Source organism: Neopelma chrysocephalum, unplaced genomic scaffold, assembly GCF_003984885.1.
Source record: "Neopelma chrysocephalum unplaced genomic scaffold, ASM398488v2 Primary Assembly neopelma1_96921, whole genome shotgun sequence".
In the NCBI taxonomy this organism is placed as follows: Eukaryota; Metazoa; Chordata; class Aves; order Passeriformes; family Pipridae; genus Neopelma; species Neopelma chrysocephalum.
Genome location: NW_020925564.1, coordinates 243,966 through 264,326, shown reverse-complemented (window position 1 = coordinate 264,326; position 20,361 = coordinate 243,966). Strand labels below are relative to the sequence as shown.

The 20,361-nt window shown below is 40.4% G+C and overlaps 1 protein-coding gene across 1 annotated transcript in view; it reads left to right on the top strand.

Moving 5' to 3' along the window:
• The window catches only part of OXCT1 (3-oxoacid CoA-transferase 1), an 87,156-nt gene that overhangs the window by 13,724 nt on the left and 53,071 nt on the right, over nt 1-20,361 (top strand). The window contains exons 4-7 of the mRNA XM_027670578.1: nt 3,520-3,655; nt 7,999-8,148; nt 9,845-9,951; nt 16,625-16,685. Of these exons, the coding sequence (XP_027526379.1) occupies nt 3,520-3,655; nt 7,999-8,148; nt 9,845-9,951; nt 16,625-16,685 (454 nt within the window). The remainder of the gene's footprint in view (nt 1-3,519; nt 3,656-7,998; nt 8,149-9,844; nt 9,952-16,624; nt 16,686-20,361) is intronic.

The following is a 20,361-nucleotide window of genomic DNA, read 5'->3' as shown; positions in this document are numbered from 1 at the left end:
CAGGGAAACTTCTAGAAATCTTAACAATTTTGAGGGCGAAAGAAAGCATTTTCTGTCTAGCACTACTGTGTACTTTCCGTTTTCCGATAGCACATATAACAACCATGTCAGCTTCCACCACGCCTTCTTCCTTCCTAATTAGGGCAAAACATTTTTGTTGTATTCACCTTTGTTTAAATTTTTAAAGGACTGAATCTAGCTTTTTAAATAGAGATATAGGATAGGTTCTTTCCATTCACTCAGTAAAAGCTCTATTTTTCTTTTTATAGTTACTGTTTGATAGGGAGACATTGCCTGAAAGACAAATATTTTAGGGGTAACACTTTCAGCATAAAAATAATTAAAGCTAAAAAGTTCAAAAAAACCTTTTGTGCCTGAAACAACACAACCAAGAAAGCAGTAAAATATGGGAAGGGAGAACAAGTAACTTGAAATGACCGTAAAAGTGTTATATTGAAGGAAATCTCCCCGACAATATCTTTTTTTATTTTAATGCCAGATAGAGATGTGAAATGACAAGCAAAGGACAGGAAGAATAGAAGTGAGAACAGCATTTTATGTGTGCAGCATTGGTTTCTTAGGACATTCAAATGTAAGAGAAAAACATAGGAAACATAAAATGGGCTGAAGTGCTTAAAATGAGTTTTTGGAGGGAGATGAAAACTGATGTATGTGGAAAGCAAAAAGGTTATTTTAGCTGGAAACCTGAATGGAGGTTGCATCCTTAAAAAAAGGTGGGCAATGATATATTTCTTTAAGGAAATTTACGTCTAAAATAAATATATGAGTAACAGCAACAGGATTTTGTGATGCTGCTCTAAAGATTAAATATATGTGAGAGTTGAAGTAATTTTTATGTTATCAGGTAGGCAGAGCCTCCTGGTGCATGACTTTTGAAAGGTAAAATTCTTGTTTTCATTGGGGTAGGGAAATAAGGTTCTTGTAAGACCTGTGTGCTCAGTGACAGATCCTCACAGCAATTTCTGTTTTGAACAAATTTGGCTGCATTTGAAGGGAGAAGAAAAAGTGACTTAAGTGAAGAACTACTTGGCATGACTGTGGCAGAGAATAACTTTTGGCCAACTTTCTGCTTAATTTCTTTGTTTTATTTGAGAGAAGATACCTCTTAATAGTAGATTAGGGAATCAAGTGTATCCATATTGGATCCTGCATGGGATCCTGCAGGACGATATGCTAAATCCTGTAAGGACAGTGTGTTCCAGTAGCTACTTTTAAGAACACAGGAGGAAGGATTATGGATCTGAGTGAAATGAGGCAGAAATTTCTTCAACCATTAGAGATCAGCCCCTGACCTTCTCATGTTGCCATCCTTTCTCATGTGAAAGCGCACTCAGAATTTCATTGTCTACACATAGGAGTCTCGTGTCTGCTTATTTCTACTTGATAACTTCTAAGTTTTGCAATGATAAGAGTGGTGTTAACCACCCAAATGATACAGAGAAGTTGCAAACTCTGGTTTGCAAGCAGGTCAAGCTGCCCCTTGTTCTTGCACGAGAGAACACTGCACAGTTTTGTTTAAATTCTCTGTACTTTTGCTACACAGTACTGTAGTTATACCAACCCATTAAACTGACATCAGATGTTGGCTGATTTGTTATATTTGCTTACTACCTTTTATAATGAGAAGTCAGGGTTTGATGGTTTTCTCTTGAGGGGGACTGTCCTGATTTGAATGAACCTATACAGGAAATTACGGCATTTTTATTTTTATTCTCCTTTTTAATCCCTTTTGCCTACAAGACTTTCTGTTCTATTCCCAGCGCTTTCAGTTTCAAACTGCTAGATTTTTTTCCTGTGGGGAGTTATAAAAACAGGTTGTTTCCAGGCAACACGCATTTTAGTCTCAAGGTTTGGCACCACAACATTTTTGAAGTTGCATCAGAATTAGATTTTAAATTCTTCTTAGTAGGTCAGAGTTGGAGAGTGGAGCAAGCTTTGATAATATGTCACATTCTTTTACATCTAGAGAACATAGAATAAATTCAGAGAACCAGATCAGAGAAGCTTGTTTCACTTCCTCCCATGCAGTTTCCAAAATGCCTGAGTATGCATATGAAGTAGGCCATCTTCTTAAAATAGTCCTAACCTTAAAATAGTGCTCTTTATGCATGCAGTTGCACAGTCCTTCTGACTGCATGTGCATGTCTGTCCATGCAGCTGTTGAGAGTGTTGTGGTTGGAGGTGGAGAGCTGGTGCTGGTCCTGTTCACTTGGCCCCTCTCCTTTCACCTGCACTACTGCAGCCCGTGTGTGGGACACCAGCGCTGGCAAAGCATTACCACTCTTACATTTGAAAGTGAATACTGCATATTAGTAAAGTTTTTTAATCTGGTCCTTTTCGGATCTTTCCATCAGCAGTGGTGTTTTCAACAGGATGCATATATTGTAAGCACGTGTGTGTTAGTTACAGCATGCTGAATACAGGATATCTTAAAGAATTATTCTAATATTTTTCAATATTTCTTATCCTGAAATCTCAAGCCAGTGTGTGTATAACTAAGTTTATGTTGAAATAAGCCAACTAGTGGCAGATATACATCACTGTTTGTTAGGTGTTTCTGGATCATGGTATGTTTCCCGTGGGGGAGTGGAAGTTCCGAGTTCTCTGCTCATAAGTTGCAGAGACCAACATAAATGTAGAAGAGGTTTGCATAGATGTACCAGTCTGCTGCCATCCTGCATAATGTGTTGGAAATGTGATAGAAACATGCCTTTACAATATTGTCTATATTTATTTCCATTTTTAAATTTTAACCTCGTATTTCCTCAAATTGAATTAGCCTTTTTTGTTGCAGGAACTCTTGAAATATGTTCCTGTTCCATTAGTACACAATATAGGATGACAAACATCACAAAGAGTATCAGAATTTCAGAAGCACTGGCACAAGAAAAATGTTGTATGTCATCCTTGGCATTCGTTTTAAGCTGACACAGACAAGAAAATATTGACTGCAGTGCTAAAACCCTGTTGGAGTAGGCAATTTCTTAGTAAGAAATTAAAATATTTACTATAATAAGAAAATTTATACAAATATTGTGTTACCTTGTATACAAACTGTATATGTGAACATGCCTTTCTCCTTGAACTTCTAAGCAATCACCTTATTTCTGGGGAGCAAGAGTGTAAACAAAAATATATCTTTGTTCACTCAAAGCCATGTATGACTTTTTATTAATTGGTAAGACTTTTTAAGGAGCAGATATGTAAAATAACACCACTTGTCAAGCTGTTATTTGTAGCTGTTAACATGTGAAATGTCTTTAAAAGGAAGTTTTGGATGTATTCTGTGCCTGGGAAGAGATGAGGTCTGAACACTGAAATCTTAAATTTTAATTATAGCTTTAATGTTTTCCCGCCTACAAGCTAGAATTTGATTTTTGTCTTCAATTCCTTATGCCTAGTGGGGGGAGATAACTTTGTTCTTTCTTGTTAACTCATTAAAGCTTATCAAGTGCTTTGTTTACAACAAAACTCTATTGTCTGGCTTTTTCTACACAGTGTTGACAATTTTGGACTTGGTCTTCTGCTTCAGACTAAGCAGATAAAACGCATGGTGTCATCATATGTTGGAGAGAACGCTGAATTTGAACGCCAGTATTTGTCTGGTGAGCTTGAAGTTGAGCTTACACCACAGGTAAGGAGTGTCTAAGAGACTGGTGATTTCTTTTAATCTAAAATACTAAGTAGACTAATGCATAAGTGCTCTTATAAAATTATTTTGCAATCCAAATGTTTTGCCTGTGTTCTGGTGGCTCTTGCCATCTGTGGTGGGTTGATCCCGACTAGACTCCAGGTACCCAGCAAAGCCACACTGTCACTCCCCTCAGCTGGACATGGGAGAGAAAATATAACAAAGGGCTCATGGGTCAGCATAGGGACAGGGAGAGATCACTCACCAGTTACTGTCATGACACACTTGACTTGGGGAAATCAATTTAGATTATTACCAGTCAAATTGGAATAGGATAATGAGAAATAAAACCAAATCTTAAACCCTCCACGCCCCTTCTGCCACCCTCCCCTTCTTCCTGGCTGTAACTTCAATCACAATTTACCTTCTCCCTGTCAGCAGTGCAGGACAAGGAGGGAATAGAGGTTGTGGTCAATTCATCACGCGTTGTCTCTGCCACTCCTTACTCCTCAGGGAGCTCCTCACACTCTTTCCCTGCTCCAGGGTGGGGTCCCTCCCATGGGAAACAGTCCTTCACAAACTTCTCCAATGTGAGTCCTTCTCACAGGCTGCAGTTCTTCACGAACCTCTCCAACATGGGTCCCTTCCATGGGGTACAGTCCCTGAGGAACAGACTGCACCAGCATAGGTCCCTTCTGCAGCATGCAGTCCTTCAGGAACAGACTGCTCTGGCGTGGGTCCCGTGCAGGGCCATGAGTCCTGCCAGCAAACCTCCTGCAGCATGGGCTTCTCTCTCCATGGGGCCATAGGTCTTTCCAGGAGTCTGCTTCAATGCGGGCTTTCCATGGGGTAACAACCTCCTTCAGGCATCCGCCTGCTCCTGTGTGGGGTCCTCCAGGGACTGCAGGTGGATCACCGATCCCCTGTGGACCTCTATGGCCTCAGGGGCACAGCTGCCTCACCATGGTCTGCACTACGGGCTGCTGGGGAATCTCTGACTGGAGCACCTCCTCTCCCTCCTCCTTCACCAACCTTGGTGTCTGCAGAGCTGTTCCACTAGCACATTCTCACTCTTTTCTGGATGCACTTGCCACCTATGCCATAAGTTCTTTGTTCAGTATGTTATCGGCACAGGTTCTGTCAGACATGAGGAAAGCTTTTGGCATCTTCTCGCAGAAGCCACCCCTTGCAACCCCAAAACCTTGCAACCCCAGTGCACCATCTTAGGGTCATGTGCTGCAACTGTTCTGTTAAGAACTGACCAGCTGTATTGTGTGAATTCCTTTTATGGCTTGTTACATTATATTGATTTGAAATATATGTATTTTTATATATATATATACACATATACACACACATGTATGTATATTTTATTGAACATTTTTTGATTTTTGGAAGTTTCTTACCGATTGTAGAAAATGACATGAATTATGCTCACTACTGTGGCCCTTGTAAGGAGAAGGAAGTTAGGGAACTGCTCTGTTCCCATCGTGGTAGCATCTTTTGGGGATGTCATGTGTGCAGTGTCTGCCATCTAGTGGGCAGGAATCAAGTTAGGAGATAGTGTTATGCATGGTGTTATGAGACAATTTACAACTTTAATTTTTAGTGCCATAGTTTGAATTATTTTAGCACTGCTAAGCTACCCAAATAGCCTGAATGCAATGAGATCCTAAAATCATCAGTATCAGTAACATTCTATTGAAGTCTCCTTTGAGACATTGGTGATCTAACTTTAAAGCGTACAGTATGTTAGTGTGTGGCATTTTAAGAGGTGACACATAGCCTTTGGGCTTTAAACAGATATTTATATAAGTTTCTGGGAAAAACAACAGTCAAAGAATCACAGAATGTTCTGAGTTGGAAGGGTCTCACCAGTCTTAAGTATTTATTGAGAAGAGCGTCTTGGGCTCTGTTTCTTGGGAAGCACAGAATCATAGAATTGATCAGGTTGGAAGGTACCACAATGGGTCATCTGGTCCAACCTCCCTGCTCAAGCAGGGTCATTCCAGAGCACATGGCACAGGATTGCATCCAGGCAGCTCTTGAATATTTTCAGTGAGGGAGAGTCCGCAACCTCTCTGGGCAACCTGTTCCAGTGCACGGTCACCCACACAGTAAAGAAGTTCTTCCTCATATTCAGGTGGAACTTCTTGTACCTCAGTTTCTGCCCATTGCCTCTCGTCTTATTGCTCAGAACCACTGAGAAGAGCCTGGATCCAGCCTCTTGACACCTCCACTTCAGATACTTATAGGCATTGATGAGGTTCCCTCTCAGCTGACTCTTCTTGAGGCTGAACAGGCCCAGCTCCCTCAGCCTTTCCTTATAAGAGAGATGCTCTTTTCCCTTCACCATCTTTGTTGCCCTTTGCTGGATCTGTTCTTGGAGCTCCAAGTCTCTCTTGTCCTGAAGAGCCCAGAACTGAACACAGCACTCCAGATGTGGCCTCCCTAGGTCTGACTGGAGGGGCAGGACCCCTTCCCTTGACTTGCTGCCAATGCTCTTACTAATTCACCCCATAATACCATTGGCCATTCTGGCCACAAGGACTCACTGCTGGTTCATGGACAGCTTGTTGTCCACCAGGACCTCCAGGTCTGTCTCTGCAGAGCTGCTTTCCAGCAGGTCGGCCCCCAGCCTGTACCAGTGCCCAGGGTTATTCCTCTCCAGGTGCAGGACCCTGCACTTTCCCTTGTTGAATTTCGGATGGTTCTTTACCCATCTCTCCAACCTGTTGGAGTCCTTCTGAAGAGCTGCATGACACTCTGGGGTGTCAGCCACTCCTCCAACTTTGTGTCACAAAAGCATCAGCAAACTTGCTGAGGAGGCATCTGTCCCTTCATCCAAGTCACTGATGAACAAGTTTAACAGTACTGCGCCCAGTCCAGGACCCTGGGGGACACCACTAATGACAGGCCTCCAACTAGACTCTGTACCACTGATTGCAACCCTCTGGGTTGTGCCATTCAGCCAGTTCTCAGTCCACCTCACCATCTACTCATTCACACTTTCTGAATTTGCCTATGAGTATGCTGTAAGAGAATGTTTCTTAGAATCCCTGAGATGAATGGAAAAGCTCTTATACCCAGTCAGCAGACATGAAAATAACTAGGCACTTGTCACTTCCCATGTTTTGAAAGTCACAAATCTCATAAAATATTTTTTTCTTCCTTTCCAATGTTCAGTCGTTTTATCTACAAGACCTTGAACTCCTTAGACATATAATTGGCTTTGTGGAGTGTAGATAAGCTGTGTAGATCCAACATGGAAATAATGGGTCTACAGTGTATAATGGTAAACAGTAATGTAAATTAATGACTTGCTAGGAGCTGGGGGGATTTCAAATATTTGTGTCAAGATAAAATAACCTGTTGTATAAAGTTAGGTGTAACTTCAGGCAAAATGGGAGACTGTTGTGTCCTTGTTAGACAGTAAGGGAGAGGTCATGGTGAGATCTTGAAATGCAAAGATCTTGAAAAGCAGCCTTGAAAGGCTGCTTAGAACAGGACTTCGCATGGTTTGCAGCTGCCTCTTGCCACCATTTTGAAAACCTACCAGAGGTCATTGTGCTTCTTGCAGGATAACTGAGGAAAATGCAGCCTGTGTTGTGGAGATGGATAATTGACCATGATGGTCTTGTTTTGCTTTGACTCTAGAAAAATATTAAAAAAAATCTGGGAAATGACATTAATGAAAACAAGAAGACACATCTTTGGCCATAAGTCCATAACTAAGGCTGATGAGGAATTTGCGCTGTTAATATCTGTAGTACAGCTGGACATAGAGCAGAGTGCGGGCAGGGTGGTCAAACAGAGTATAGAGAAGCTCTTTCAGCTTCTTGATATTCTTGGCATGGACAACCCAGATCACTTTCCAGATCTTCCTTTCTTAATCTGCCCTCCTTGGCTGTTTCAGCTTGGAGTGAGTTCTGAAGTTTTTCTTAAGATATTGAAGAATGAAACATCAATATGGAGGACTTACACAGAAAAAAAACCCTTTTAGGATATGTAGCTAGGTGGGAAAGAGGAAAAGAACTCTGTACTCTTCTCAGAGCAATGGGTTGGAAGACAAGTTGAAGGAGAGGAGGCACGGCCAAGTGCTGGGGCTTGGTAATTGGCAGAGAGTTGTGTGACAGCACAACTTGAGCAGCTTTTGGCCATATCCAGTACCAATCCCACAAAGGAGATCTAAAATGGGAGGGAGAAATAGGTGATCACATCTGTTGGCTGAGAACAGAAGGAAAAGCTCCAAATGAGAGGATATAAAATTAATTTAATTCAAGCCATTCATTAGAGTTTGATTTATTTTTTCCAAATGACGAGTTCTTCAATATGTCTTCCCATAGGGTACACTTGCTGAACGTATTAGAGCAGGAGGAGCAGGAATCCCAGCATTTTACACCAGTACTGGCTATGGGACGCTGGTGCAGGAAGGGGGTGCACCCATCAAGTACAACACAGATGGCACCATTGCCATTGCCAGCCAGCCAAGAGAGGTAAGAGGTCTGTTTGCCATTAGGAAGCCTTCAGCTTTGAAAAACGAATTTCTGACATATTTCCAAGAGAAACAAGAGCCAAGTTTAACCCTGCTATATTGAATTAACTAGATATCTGTGGTACCAGGCACATCAGTTTTGCTCCCACTGCTTATTTCTGTCCTTTGTGATGTGTTAGAAAGGTTTTTACAGCTTTAGGGAGAGCTGGTCCAAGTGATAGCCTGCCTTGCTGATTTACTCTTCACTTGACTGTTCTCTTATTAAGTTCATTGTGTATTCAAACAAAATCTTGTACCAGCCACTGCAGTGGACGGAATGGTCTGAGAACAACCTCCTGCTAGTGGGGCAGGTGCTCCTTAAATCCTGAGCTATGCAGTAAGCAATCCTGCAGCTGCACATGAGGCTTTATCTTTAGAAGAAATGGGACGTTTTCCTGTTAAACAGGGAAGAGCTCAGTTGACACAAATTCCAGGAATTGAATTTCCCAACATTTGAAATACAATTTAGTCTCAATGTTTAAAACTTCAAAGAAATAAAAAGAGTGTGGCTTTCAAGTGAGAAACAAGTGCTTCACTTTGAAATTGGTTGTAGAATTTGAAGAAGGGAAGATATCTCAATGCTATAACTGTACTTGAAAAAATGGGTGGGGCTACTGCTGTGTGTTCCAAGTAGGCTGCATACAGTATTAAATTTTACCTTGAGCACATCTCTGGGTGCCCATGATTTTCATGTATTTTATACACAACTATTTGGAGTATCTGGACATTGACTTAGTCTCTTTTATTCCCTTATTTTTTTAATTGTATATGTCATTATGATGTTTTACAATTTGGAGGAATGTTTTGTTTATTAAATAGCTTATAATTTTAATAACATTTTTCTTCATTTGTTTTCCTTTTGACATTTGTGAGAAAATCTCTCTTAAGTCTTCCTAGTCTAATAACTGGGGGTACTAATATTATGACCATCATGACTTGTTCAATTCCATTCTCCACATCCATTTTGCATGTTAGTATTATTTTGTAAAGGCTCAGATCTCCTTTTATGGGACTGACAAACTGACTTCTGATACCTTTTTGTCATTTTTCCTTCCCCTTTCAGAAATTTTTAAAAGCTCTCAAGTACTATTTGTGTATACTCTTAACTACCTACATTGTTAAGAGAAATGCTGTTTCATCTCTCTCTTTAGGATTAAAAGACTAGCTGTGAGTCAATTCCATATTTTGGCTTCAGGCACAGTATCATTCATTGCAAATATTGATCATAAATGCAGGGAAAACCAAATGAAATTCAGCCTGTCAGATGACATGATTTGAGTACTGTGTCTCAAATCGACTTCACTTAAGAGCTGGAGTTTTCTAGTGTTGGGCAGTGATTATGGACCTTTTCAGCAATTCTGCTTTAGCACTTCAGTTTTTGGTTAGCTTGTAGATGCAGGAAGAAGCATGTCTAAATCCAGTAGATGGAGCAGGAGGAATATGTATTCACATGCAGTTCTAGAGACACTATAACAAAACTGGGGTTTACAGCCCTTCCATGCTTCTCTTATTATGATACAGTTTTTCAGATAAAACTTTATATAGTACAAAAAGAAATGTAAATATAATAGTCTGTAAAATAAACCCCATGAAATAAATATTACATGAGAAATCTGTTGGAAGAAACCTACATCTCCGTTTTGTACTTTTCTCTGTAGGTGCGAGAGTTTGACGGCCGTCACTTTATTCTAGAGAAGTCGATTACAGGAGATTTTGCTCTTGTGAAGGCATGGAAGGCTGACCGTGCAGGAAACATCATTTTCAGGTGTGACTTGTTTACCAATGGAAAAAGATTCTTTTATGATTTAGATAATGAAAGAGAAGGAGAATCCTGACTCCTGTGTGATGGCAAAAAAATGTTTTACTGAATTTGCTTTCTTCATGTTGCCTTTCCCTACTCTCAAATTATAATGCTATAAAAAACCAAAATATAATTACTTATTCTAATGACTTTTGAGAATTCAAACCTAGGTGTGAAATAAAATATTGGTAGTTTAAAATGAGACACAGCAGACTGAAGTAATTACAATTACTATTGAGAAATTTAGTGTCTTCTGTTCCTTTCAGTTTTCATATTAGTTTGGGTCCTTTTTCTTGAGCAATGAAGTTTGATCCATTCATATGTGACAGAAGAGAAGGGAGCTGAATCAGTCTTCTGGACAGTCAGTTATGGGAAAATTGATTCTGTATAAAGAAAGCAGTGTTTAAAGTTGATTTGATCTCAGTGGTGTAGGGAGAGGCATCATATGAATTTAAACATCTTCACAATGAAAAGTTTGAGTGTTGCACTAGTAATTACATCTTTTATATGAGTTGCTGTCCTTAAGTTCTGGTTTGTCCTGAACTGAAGCAGGAGAGGTTTGCTTATGTTTAATGCCTGGTTTTTATTTGTTTGTCTTATGGCTATCAGATGAAAAGGTAAGTGTTACAATTGCTGCATTTTGCTACAAGCAGACTGTGAAAGACACAGTCTGTATGTATTAGAACAAACAAGGAGTTGAAAAAGCAACTGAAAAATATATGTATAAAATAATACCCATAAAATAATACTTTTCTTTATTTATGAATACATACACATGTATTCACATTAATTTTATCTATATATCTTATAATAATAACGAATTAAAATACTTGAACATTAATAAATAAGCTTTTTTTTGCCCAACACTTGACATCCTGGCTTGCCCACTGGTAAGACAATATGGTTTCTGATTGAAAATTGAACTTTCCTGTGTGTGTGCACATGAATTTGATGGCTGTTAAACTGCTTTCCTTAGGTTCTGGTACACAGAATACAGGAAACACTCTTCTTCCTTAGGCTTCTTTTTGTTTGGTCTTGAGCCACTACTGTGTGCTTTTACCCTGTATCTATCTACTGATGCATAGTTACCTCTGAAAAATTCTTTAATTTTCCACAGCAACAGACTGGTTGCATTCTCCCTTTTACCCCTCTTCCTTTATGCCCTTTTAGTCTCTATCCCTTTCCTTCTTCCTGTTTTTTTCAGAAGTCTTCATGTGTCTCCCACATTCACACAGTACAGTTAATACCAGATACTATATCCATCTGGAGTGAAGATCTAAAAACCTTGACTCCTCCTTTCAAGTGTAACTAATCAAAGATGGAAACATCATCATCCAGTGTCTTATTCCTTGAAGAATATTACTAACTTAGAAGAATTTGCTTATGATAAGCAGTGTCCCATTCTGTTTTGGGATGACGCACAGATTACCTGATGACCTACAACAGAGAAACATAGGCTCATCTTATATCCTGCCATCTGCCACCACTTTCCCAGCAGTGTGGTACTATTTATAGTGTGTTTCCCATGACTGATATCTGTGGAGCCAATAGCTAAGGAGTAACTGTCTGCCAAACTGTTAATCACCCTCAAGCTAAGAGGTTTTTTAAATCTAAAGGTGTACTTTAGGTACACATAGTTTGACCACAGGCCGGCATTAATTTTTTTGTCTATTCTCATATGTGAACCTATACTGTTTTCTTGGGAATCCAGAATGGCACTAACTTCTTTAGAAAGCAGTTTTTTATGCTGCTTTTTTTTTCTTAACATGATACTTCATGTGCCCTAAATCTTTTCTTCCATACAGCATGTTGTGGCTACTTTCATTCCAGGTATCTTCAAGCTGAGTAGACTACTCTGTACCACAGCTTTTTTCTAACAAGGAAGCCTATGTCTGGCCCAGTAGATAATAACTTTTAGGTATAGTACACTATTAGTAAGACAAATAATCCAAGACTCCCTCAAACATAGTGAAGTAGTCTCACCTTGTTCCTATGATAACTGAAAGGATGCATATACAGTCATTTTGTTTTGTTAGTCTGATGTAGGTACTAGACTGTCTCCCAGTCTTGAGCTCCCTTGAAGCTTTGTTCATTAGGGACAACATCAAGGAGTACCACTGCTTTTGTGGATAGTCATCACAGAGTCATAGAATGGCCTGGGTTGGAAGGGACCTAAAAATCATCTCATTCCAACCCCCTTGCCATGGGCAGAGACACCTATCCCTAAGTCAGATTGCTCAGAGCTCCATCCAGTCTGTCCTTGAACACTTCCAGGGATGGGGCATCCACAGTTTTCCTGGAGCAACTTTTTCCAATGCCTGACCACCCTCACAGTAAAGAATTTCTCCCTAATATCCATTCTAAACCTACTCTCTTTGTCATGTCACTACCTGCCCTTGTAAAAAGTCCCTCTCCATCTTTCTTGTAGGCTTTCTTCAAGTACAGGATGGCAACAATTAGATTTCTCTGAAGCCTTCTCTTTTCTGGTCTTGACAATCCCAGTTCTTTCAGCCTTTTCTTGTAGGAGAGGTGCTCCATTCGTCTAATTGTCTTGGTGGCCTCCTCTGGACTCTCTCCAACAGGTCAATGTCCTTCCCTTACTGGGAACCCCAGGGCTGGATGCAGCGCTCCAGGTGGGGTCTCACCAGAGCAGAATAGAGGGGCAGAATTGCTTTCCTCAGCCTCCTGCCCACACTGCTCTGGATGCAGCCCAGCACACAATTGGCTTTCTGACCTTTAAGTGCACATGGCCAGTTCATGTCCAGCCTCTCATCCACCAGCACCCCCAAGTCCTTCTCACCAGGGCTGCTCTTGATTCTTCAGCCTTTGTTCATACTGGGGGTTCCCCCAAGCAAGCAGCAAGCAGATGTAGCACTTTGTACTTGGTCTTATTAAACCTCATGAGATTTCCTTGGGCCCACTCCTCAAGCTTGTCCAGGTCCCTCTGGATGGCATCCCGTCCTTCAAGTGTGTTAAGCACACCACTTGATTGATGTCATCTGCAAACTTGCTCAGGGTACGCTTGATCTCATCATGTGTCATTAATGAAGATATTAGTTAACACTGGTCCAAGATGGACCCCTGAGGGACACCATTTGTCACTGATGTCCATCGGGGCTCTGAGCCATTAACCACTACCCTCTGGATGTGACTGTCCAACCAATTCCTCACCCACCAAACAGTCCATGCAATCAAATCTATCTCTTTCTAAATTAGACAGAAGGATGTTGTGAGGGACCATGTCAAAGGCTTTACAGAAGGGCAGATAAATGACATCAGTAGCTCTTCCCTTGTCCACTGATGTAAGTCCACAACAGAAGGCCACTGGGTTGGTAAGGCAGAACTTGCCTATGGTGAAACCTTGCTGATTGTCTCTAATTACCTCCCTGTCCTCCATGTGCCTTAGCACAGCTTCCAGAAGGATCTGTTCCATGACCTTCCCAGACACAGAGGTGAGGCTGACAGGTCAGTCATTCCCAGGGTCCTCCTTTCTACCCTTTTTAAAGATGAGTACAGTGTTTTCCTTTTTCCAGTACCTGGGACTTCACATGACTGCTGTTATTTTTCAAATATCGGAGGGTGGCTTCTCTCCATGATATTTGAACCTCCTTTGGTTCCCCTCTCTTTTTATCTTGGTACCATTCTGCTTTGGAGTTGCAGGTGTTGCAGGTGGTGCTGCAAAGGTGTTGCTTGGTGCTGATGAAAATAGACTATTGACAAAGGAACAGAGATGTTGAAGGGGTAATCAGAGTCAGGGCCTCTGCTGTCACAGTCATATCAGATCATCTCCTCATGCTTCAAGTGGTTCCGCAGTTTGTAAATTCAGCTGATACCTGAGGCATCTCTTCACCTCTGTATCGTTAGGTACATAGTTTGTTGATTTAGTCTGCCATGAAGTAGTTTGCTGTCTTTTGCCTCTGGGAGAAAACACATTATGCCTTTGGGTCAGCTGGGAAATCCATCACTGGAAAAATAGATGTGGTAGATGTTGCTGAGACTAGATGTCCAGAAAGCCATCTTAAAATAAAAAAGGCAACTTTGTGTAGCTAGTTTCTGAATTTCATACTCCTAACCCCTTAACATTATTTGGTGTTGGAAAATAAGTGTAGTGCTTCTGTTTTTTCTCCTTCTTGATGATGTGCTCTTTAGAAATAAGGCCTTTGATCCTGTAAAGCTTCTGGATGGTGTGTTCTTCAGAAATAAAGCCTTTGATCCCGTAAAACTTCTGGATCGTGTGTTCTATAGAAATAAGGCCTTTGATCCTGTAAAAGACTGCTGCTTCTGAAACAACTTTACTAACCCAGGAACATTCTAAGTGGCAGAAGCTTTTATAAATAGTGTCAGAATAGAGCCCATTAGCTCTTCTTAGTGTTAAATTAACATTGAAATGTTTTCTTGTAATTTTTCCCCTATGTAAAAATAATTTTATATCAGTTTTTTTGCTGGAAGACTAGTCACTACAATCTTGTGAAAGGCTTTGGCTCAGAAAAAATAGTTATATGGGATGAAATACTGAATTCTTAGTTTTCACATCTGCTTTCCCCATCTGTATGCATTTTCCTACTATTTTAATTTGGCTTTTGTAACTCTGTTTTTCTTCTCATTTGCTACTCTACTTCGATTAGGATAGTTTTTCCTAAATCACTACCAGCTAGGATTGTATTCATGCTCTCAGAGAAGGATAGAATGCAAGTTGTGGTTGGTTGGGTTTGTTTTATGGTTTCCTATTCTTATATCCTTTTGGGTTTACATAGCCATTAAGAAGATCCATGGACAAAAGATATTAATAGAATCATAGAATATTCTGAGTTGGAAGGGACTCATCAGAATCATCGAGTCCAACTCCTGGCCCTGCATAGGACATTCCAAGAGTCACACTATGTGCCTGAGAGTGTTGTCCAAGCGATATTTGAACTCTGTCAGCCTTGGTGCTGTGACCACTTCCCTGGTGAGCCTGTTCCACTGCGCAGCCACTCTTTGGGTGAAAAATTTTTTTCTGATATCCAACCTAAACCTCCCTCAGCTCAGCTTCATGCTGCTCCCTCAAGTCCTGTCACTGGTCACCACTGAGGAAAGATCAGTGCCTGCCTCTCCTCTTCCCCTCACAAGGTCTGAAATGAGGTCTCCCCTCGGTTTCCTTCAGGCTGAACAGACTAAGTGACCTCAGCTGCTCCTCATACGGCTTCCCCTCAAGGCCCTTCACCATCTTCATTGCCCTCCTTTGAACTCTCTCTAAGATTTTAATGTCTTTTTATATTGTTGTGCCCCAAACTGCACACAATATTCCAGCTGAGGCTGCCCCAGTGCAGAGCAGAGCGGGACAATCTCTTCCCTCAACCGGCTGGTGATGCTTTGGCTGATGCCTCCCAGGACACGGTTGGACCTTTGTGAGAGGCTTCACAGATTCTGTGTATTGCCAGTAAAACAGCATTTCGCTGAGATATGTGTCTTTGGGTATAGCTTTGATTGTGTAGATATCTGCACTAGAAATCCTGTTAGCACTGCCTGTTAAGTCTCAGGATTTGACTGTTTCCTTTCCGTTCCTTCCCCCAACACCACGAGGTGGCAGCAGCCCCCCAAAGTTCAAAGTGGCTGTGGTACTGGGCATGGTCCTTGCGGGAAGGGGAGAGGAGGAAAACACGTTGGAGATTAACTGTTGGACTTGATCGTCTTTTGGGCTTTTTTTCCCGCTTAAATGGTTCTGTGAGTCTATGAAATAAGTATGGTTAGGGAAAAAAAATGCTTCTGTGGAAAAAGGATGGGGGAAAGGAAATTTTGATTTGTTTCGAACCCTGATTTCATGAATTCTGATGAAAATTTTTCAGGAATTCTACTTTTTTAAAAGAGAAGAGTGCTGAGAAGCTAGCAGTGAACACCACTAAAATCTACAGAACTTTTCTTAATTATTAAATATGTGAAACAGTTTTGTTTGGTTTCTGGAAAGTATAGAGAGCAGCTGACACAGGTTGCATGTTTTTCCTTGTGCCTACTATGATCTTGGTGCAGATCCAATACATGTCATGTATTGTTTTTTTCTAGAGGTTCTTTTTCCTTGGTACAGAAATGCTGTGTGGGAATACATAGGATCAATGCCAGAGTCTTGCCCTGAGTGCCAAAACTGACACAGGGGTTTTTTTGATCAAGAGAATTGGATTACATTTGCTATGCAGACTGCTATCCGAAGTCCTGATCTGAGTTATGAAGGTGTACGGGGGACTCGGGAGGTGGTTAAGCCCTGTGCTGGCCTCCCCTGTGGAGATGGATTTCATTCTTTGTGAAGTAAAAAAATGTGAAGGCACATTGTACAAAGTCCAGCTTGCTGCTGCGTTTGGATCTAATAAATGAAGATATCAGTAGCACACCCAATTTCAATTAAACAATGTGCTGATTAAAAGTCAAAAGAGCTGTAATAAATATTTTCTAATGTAGCAAAATATGATTTAATTTCAGATGCATCTTACACAATTCCACAATACTTTTTCTCCTTCCTACTTTTTTTTTATTAGTTCTCAAGCTATTTGACAAAACGATTTGTGATATTTATATTATAGACATACTTTTAGTAGCTTATCTCTGAAAAGTCTTTCATTGTACTATTATGGCTTTTAATGCTCATTAATTTTCTTTTCTTTTGCAGGAAAACTGCAAGAAACTTCAACCAACCTATGTGCAAAGCTGCAAAGACAACTGTGGTAGAGGTAGGGAATTGAAACATAATAAGCCTTATCCTCTTGTAGTCAACATACCCCTTTGTTTTGCATGGTATTCTGGGGACACAGTGGGGGGATTTCAAATCATTGGGGGATTTCATAATAGGGACAGTGGTCTAACCTGTCTCCTTGGATTGCCTGCTCCTGACACTCTGCTCTGCTTTAGGGATTAGTTCCTCAGTTTATTGCTGTTCGTTTGATCTTGACCAGGACTTCGTGTTCACTGGGATCAGCCTTTAAAAGGGAAACATGGCAACAGCCTTCTAGTATCTTAAATAAAGTAATATGTGGATGAAAGAGGAAAACAGTAGGCTCAGGCTGTACCTGAGAAGATTCACATAAGACTTTATGAAAAGCCTTCTGAAAATAAGAATGTAACAACATAGATGAGGTAAATCATAGAGATATCACAGCTGTGGTCTCTAAAATTTAATAAATTACATAACTATCAGTCCAGAATGAGATACAGATATTTGGTTAAGTCTTGAGAAAGAGAATGGACTAGCTGATCTAGAAGGTTCTTCCAATTTCTTTGTCCTTTTTCCTTGTCTGAAACGATAATGTTTAAAAACATGGAGCAACCTACATGGGAAAAATATTGGTGACTGGAGAGTTGCTAAGGCATAGCAATAGCTAAAAGACAGACTGCTCTATTAGCTTTTACTTCACTCTCTGCCTAATAAAAGCTAAATATGGTTTGTCAGTAAGATCAAGACAAACTCTTCTAGACTATTTCCAGTAAATGCTATTTGGAAGAGGCTTGTGTTTCTTCAGGGGCTTTGGTTAGTTTTGGTTTGTTGGGGGCTGGTTTGGGTTTTTTGTTTGTTTGTTTGTAAAAAGTTATGAAAAAAAATATTTGTTATATAGACATCTCTGGATAATACATTTGGGAGCTTGAGTTATTACTTTGTGTCTTACAGAATAAAGCAAAAAATACCATGATATTTGCCACACGACTTACAGTGACAATGCAGCAACAAGGAATTTTCACGTTTTTTTTCCAAGAAAGATTTAAAGTATTTTTCTATTTAAAAATTAAATAAAGAATCTTTCCCTCTAGACACTTGTCCTTCATACCTTGTTCAGTCTGGCATTTAGAGAATTTAAGTAGATCAAAGCCTTCCACCTACATTCCGTCTCACTCTCTGTCTCTGCTCTTCTATCCACTTATGATAGGGTAGAATTTTCTTGTCAGTGAGCAACTATTACGTGACATTCTTCTTTCTGTAATTCCACTTAACAGTCGTTAGTAAATCTGCTGTGAACTGTGTCCACTCTGAGTCTTGTATTTTCAATACCATTTGAAAATTGTCAAGCTTTTCACAAGATGGCATATTAATATTATTTTACAATGCTGGTTTTTATGGGCAAATTAGGTGAAGAGGCATAACCACGTATTTAGCACAAATTTAGAGCCAAATGCAATGCATCATTGGCTTTACTTCTACATGTCATTCTTCCAAAGTGGAATTCAGAATGTTGTGTTTAGATTTAAGGGTTTAAACCCAGGAATCAGAAGGAAATACCTCAATATGATGTCTAGTACATCCTCAATACTGAGCATTGTCAGCTGTCTAAGCTCAACAGTAGGAAACTGAGGCAACTGAAAATCCGAGTTTTGCGTGACTCCGTAGTTAATGTTGTTCAAGGCTGAAGGGTGAAATCTGAATTCCATTGATGGGGAGAAGAAAAATGTTTGTGTAGGGTAGTAATTCAGATACTCTCTTGGCAACAGGGATTTCTAAATTCTGTTATCTGTTGCTGGCTCTGTTTCTGTTTTTCACTGACTGAACATTTAACTGAGTTTAAGTAGACAGTCCCAGTCTCTAGAAGTAGAGATTTGAAGCCAGTCCTGCTCCTTGCCTTCAAAACAGCCAAAGGTCAGGCTTGTTTTCAGAGTCCTGCAGTCATTAATTGGGATTTTCAGAACTGTAGTTTCTCCTCTGGCACTTTCCTCAGATTTATATTAGTTTCTGATCATTGATAAAAATCTGGAATGGTGTTTGGCATAGTAAGATCCATACCAAGGAAACATAAACTACTGGAAAGCCTATCTCAGTGTATCTGTGAAAGTGGGTGAAAGTGGGAAGTGCACTGGAAATCAATTGCATTTGTTAACTTGTCCTTCTAAGTTAACCTGAGAAGCTATGAAATATAACATGCGTGCACAGTGAAAGACACTTTTTTCTTTACTTAAAGCTGCTGTTCTTTAGTTTTAGTTAGTGTGATGTTTTACACATTGATAGATGAAATACAGGCAGACACAATTTTTGCAATAATTCAGAGATGGGAGAACTTGGCAGTGTTTGTGTATGTGGGGGATAAGAAAAAAAAAATGAGACAAAAAAACCCCAGCTCTCAAACTGATCTCACAAACTGATACCTGTTGCTTGCTTACAAACTCTTGTGCGTTGTGAGTAGGAAGGCTGGCTGTGCGTAGAGAGGCTTCTAAAGAAGAAGGAAGTCAGGCTGTACCATTGCCAGTTATGTCTGGGACACACAGTGGAGAATTACTGATTTTTACAATTCCACTAGAACAAATTTCTGATTGAAGTATTTGACCTTCAGCCTTGTTTATTTTGAATAGGCAAATGGTCAGAAGTAGCCATGCAGTACTCCTTTTGGGATGAGAAATACATTGATTGTAATCTTCTGTGAAATCCAAGAGGTGCTTACAAATATTTTGGACTGTTACATGCATTTCTTTCCTTTAAGTGAGAGGGAGTGGAACCTTCTATCGTGATAATAAGGATGTATGCTGAGACAGATAACTGTAAGAATCCAACTGCTGGGTCCAGTGGAATTTCTGCTTTTATTTGAAGATGACCATTATTAAGGGTCAAAAAGATTTGTGCAACTGAATTGGATGATTCCTGTTATTTGGAAGTTAACCTTTGCAGAGAAAAATGTTAAATAATCCAGTGTTGATAACATCAGTTAGTTTGGCTTTATCTATATGTAAAAGCAAAATGGTGCAGGAATTCATCTCCTTCTCACTTTGTCTTGCAGAACTTGCAGAAGTTAAGCATGCTGTCAGAGCTGTAGTTTTGTTTGAACCTGAGACCTCATGCACACAGTCAGCCTAAGGCTTCCAGTTGATTTTCAGATCTCTAAACACTTTCCTGCTCCTATTGCAAAGACAGAAGAGCTGGGAAATCAGCTGATATAAAAGAAACTCGATGATCACAAGTTACATACAAGCCACCAGCCCTTGTGAAGGATGAAGGGAAGAGAAGAGCTTGGCATGTGAAGAAACTTGAGAGGTTGTGTGGGGTTACATATGTGGTAACATTTCCAACACAGTGTTGAATGAAGGTCATATCTGCTGAATTCAGCAGGTGTCACTGCTGTCAGGCCCCTCAACAGAGACAAGTTATTGTGTGGTGGAAAATTAATTGCATAGCAGCTTGGAGTTACAGGGAGGCCTCCTGGATGTGTGCCTAGACTGGTGGGACAAGGGCTGTGATAGTAGGATGCTTCTTAAGATGTGCATCTCCCTGTAGAGGCTCCTGTGAGCAGAGCCCCACTAGGAGGGACAATTGGTTTTTGTAGTGAATTGAGGCAACCCAAAGCTACAGGAAAAAACATGGTGTGACCTTGCCAAGTGTGGGTGTCATGACATCATGGGAAAGGTGAAGGGTGATATAGGCTTAGGCTCTTGTTT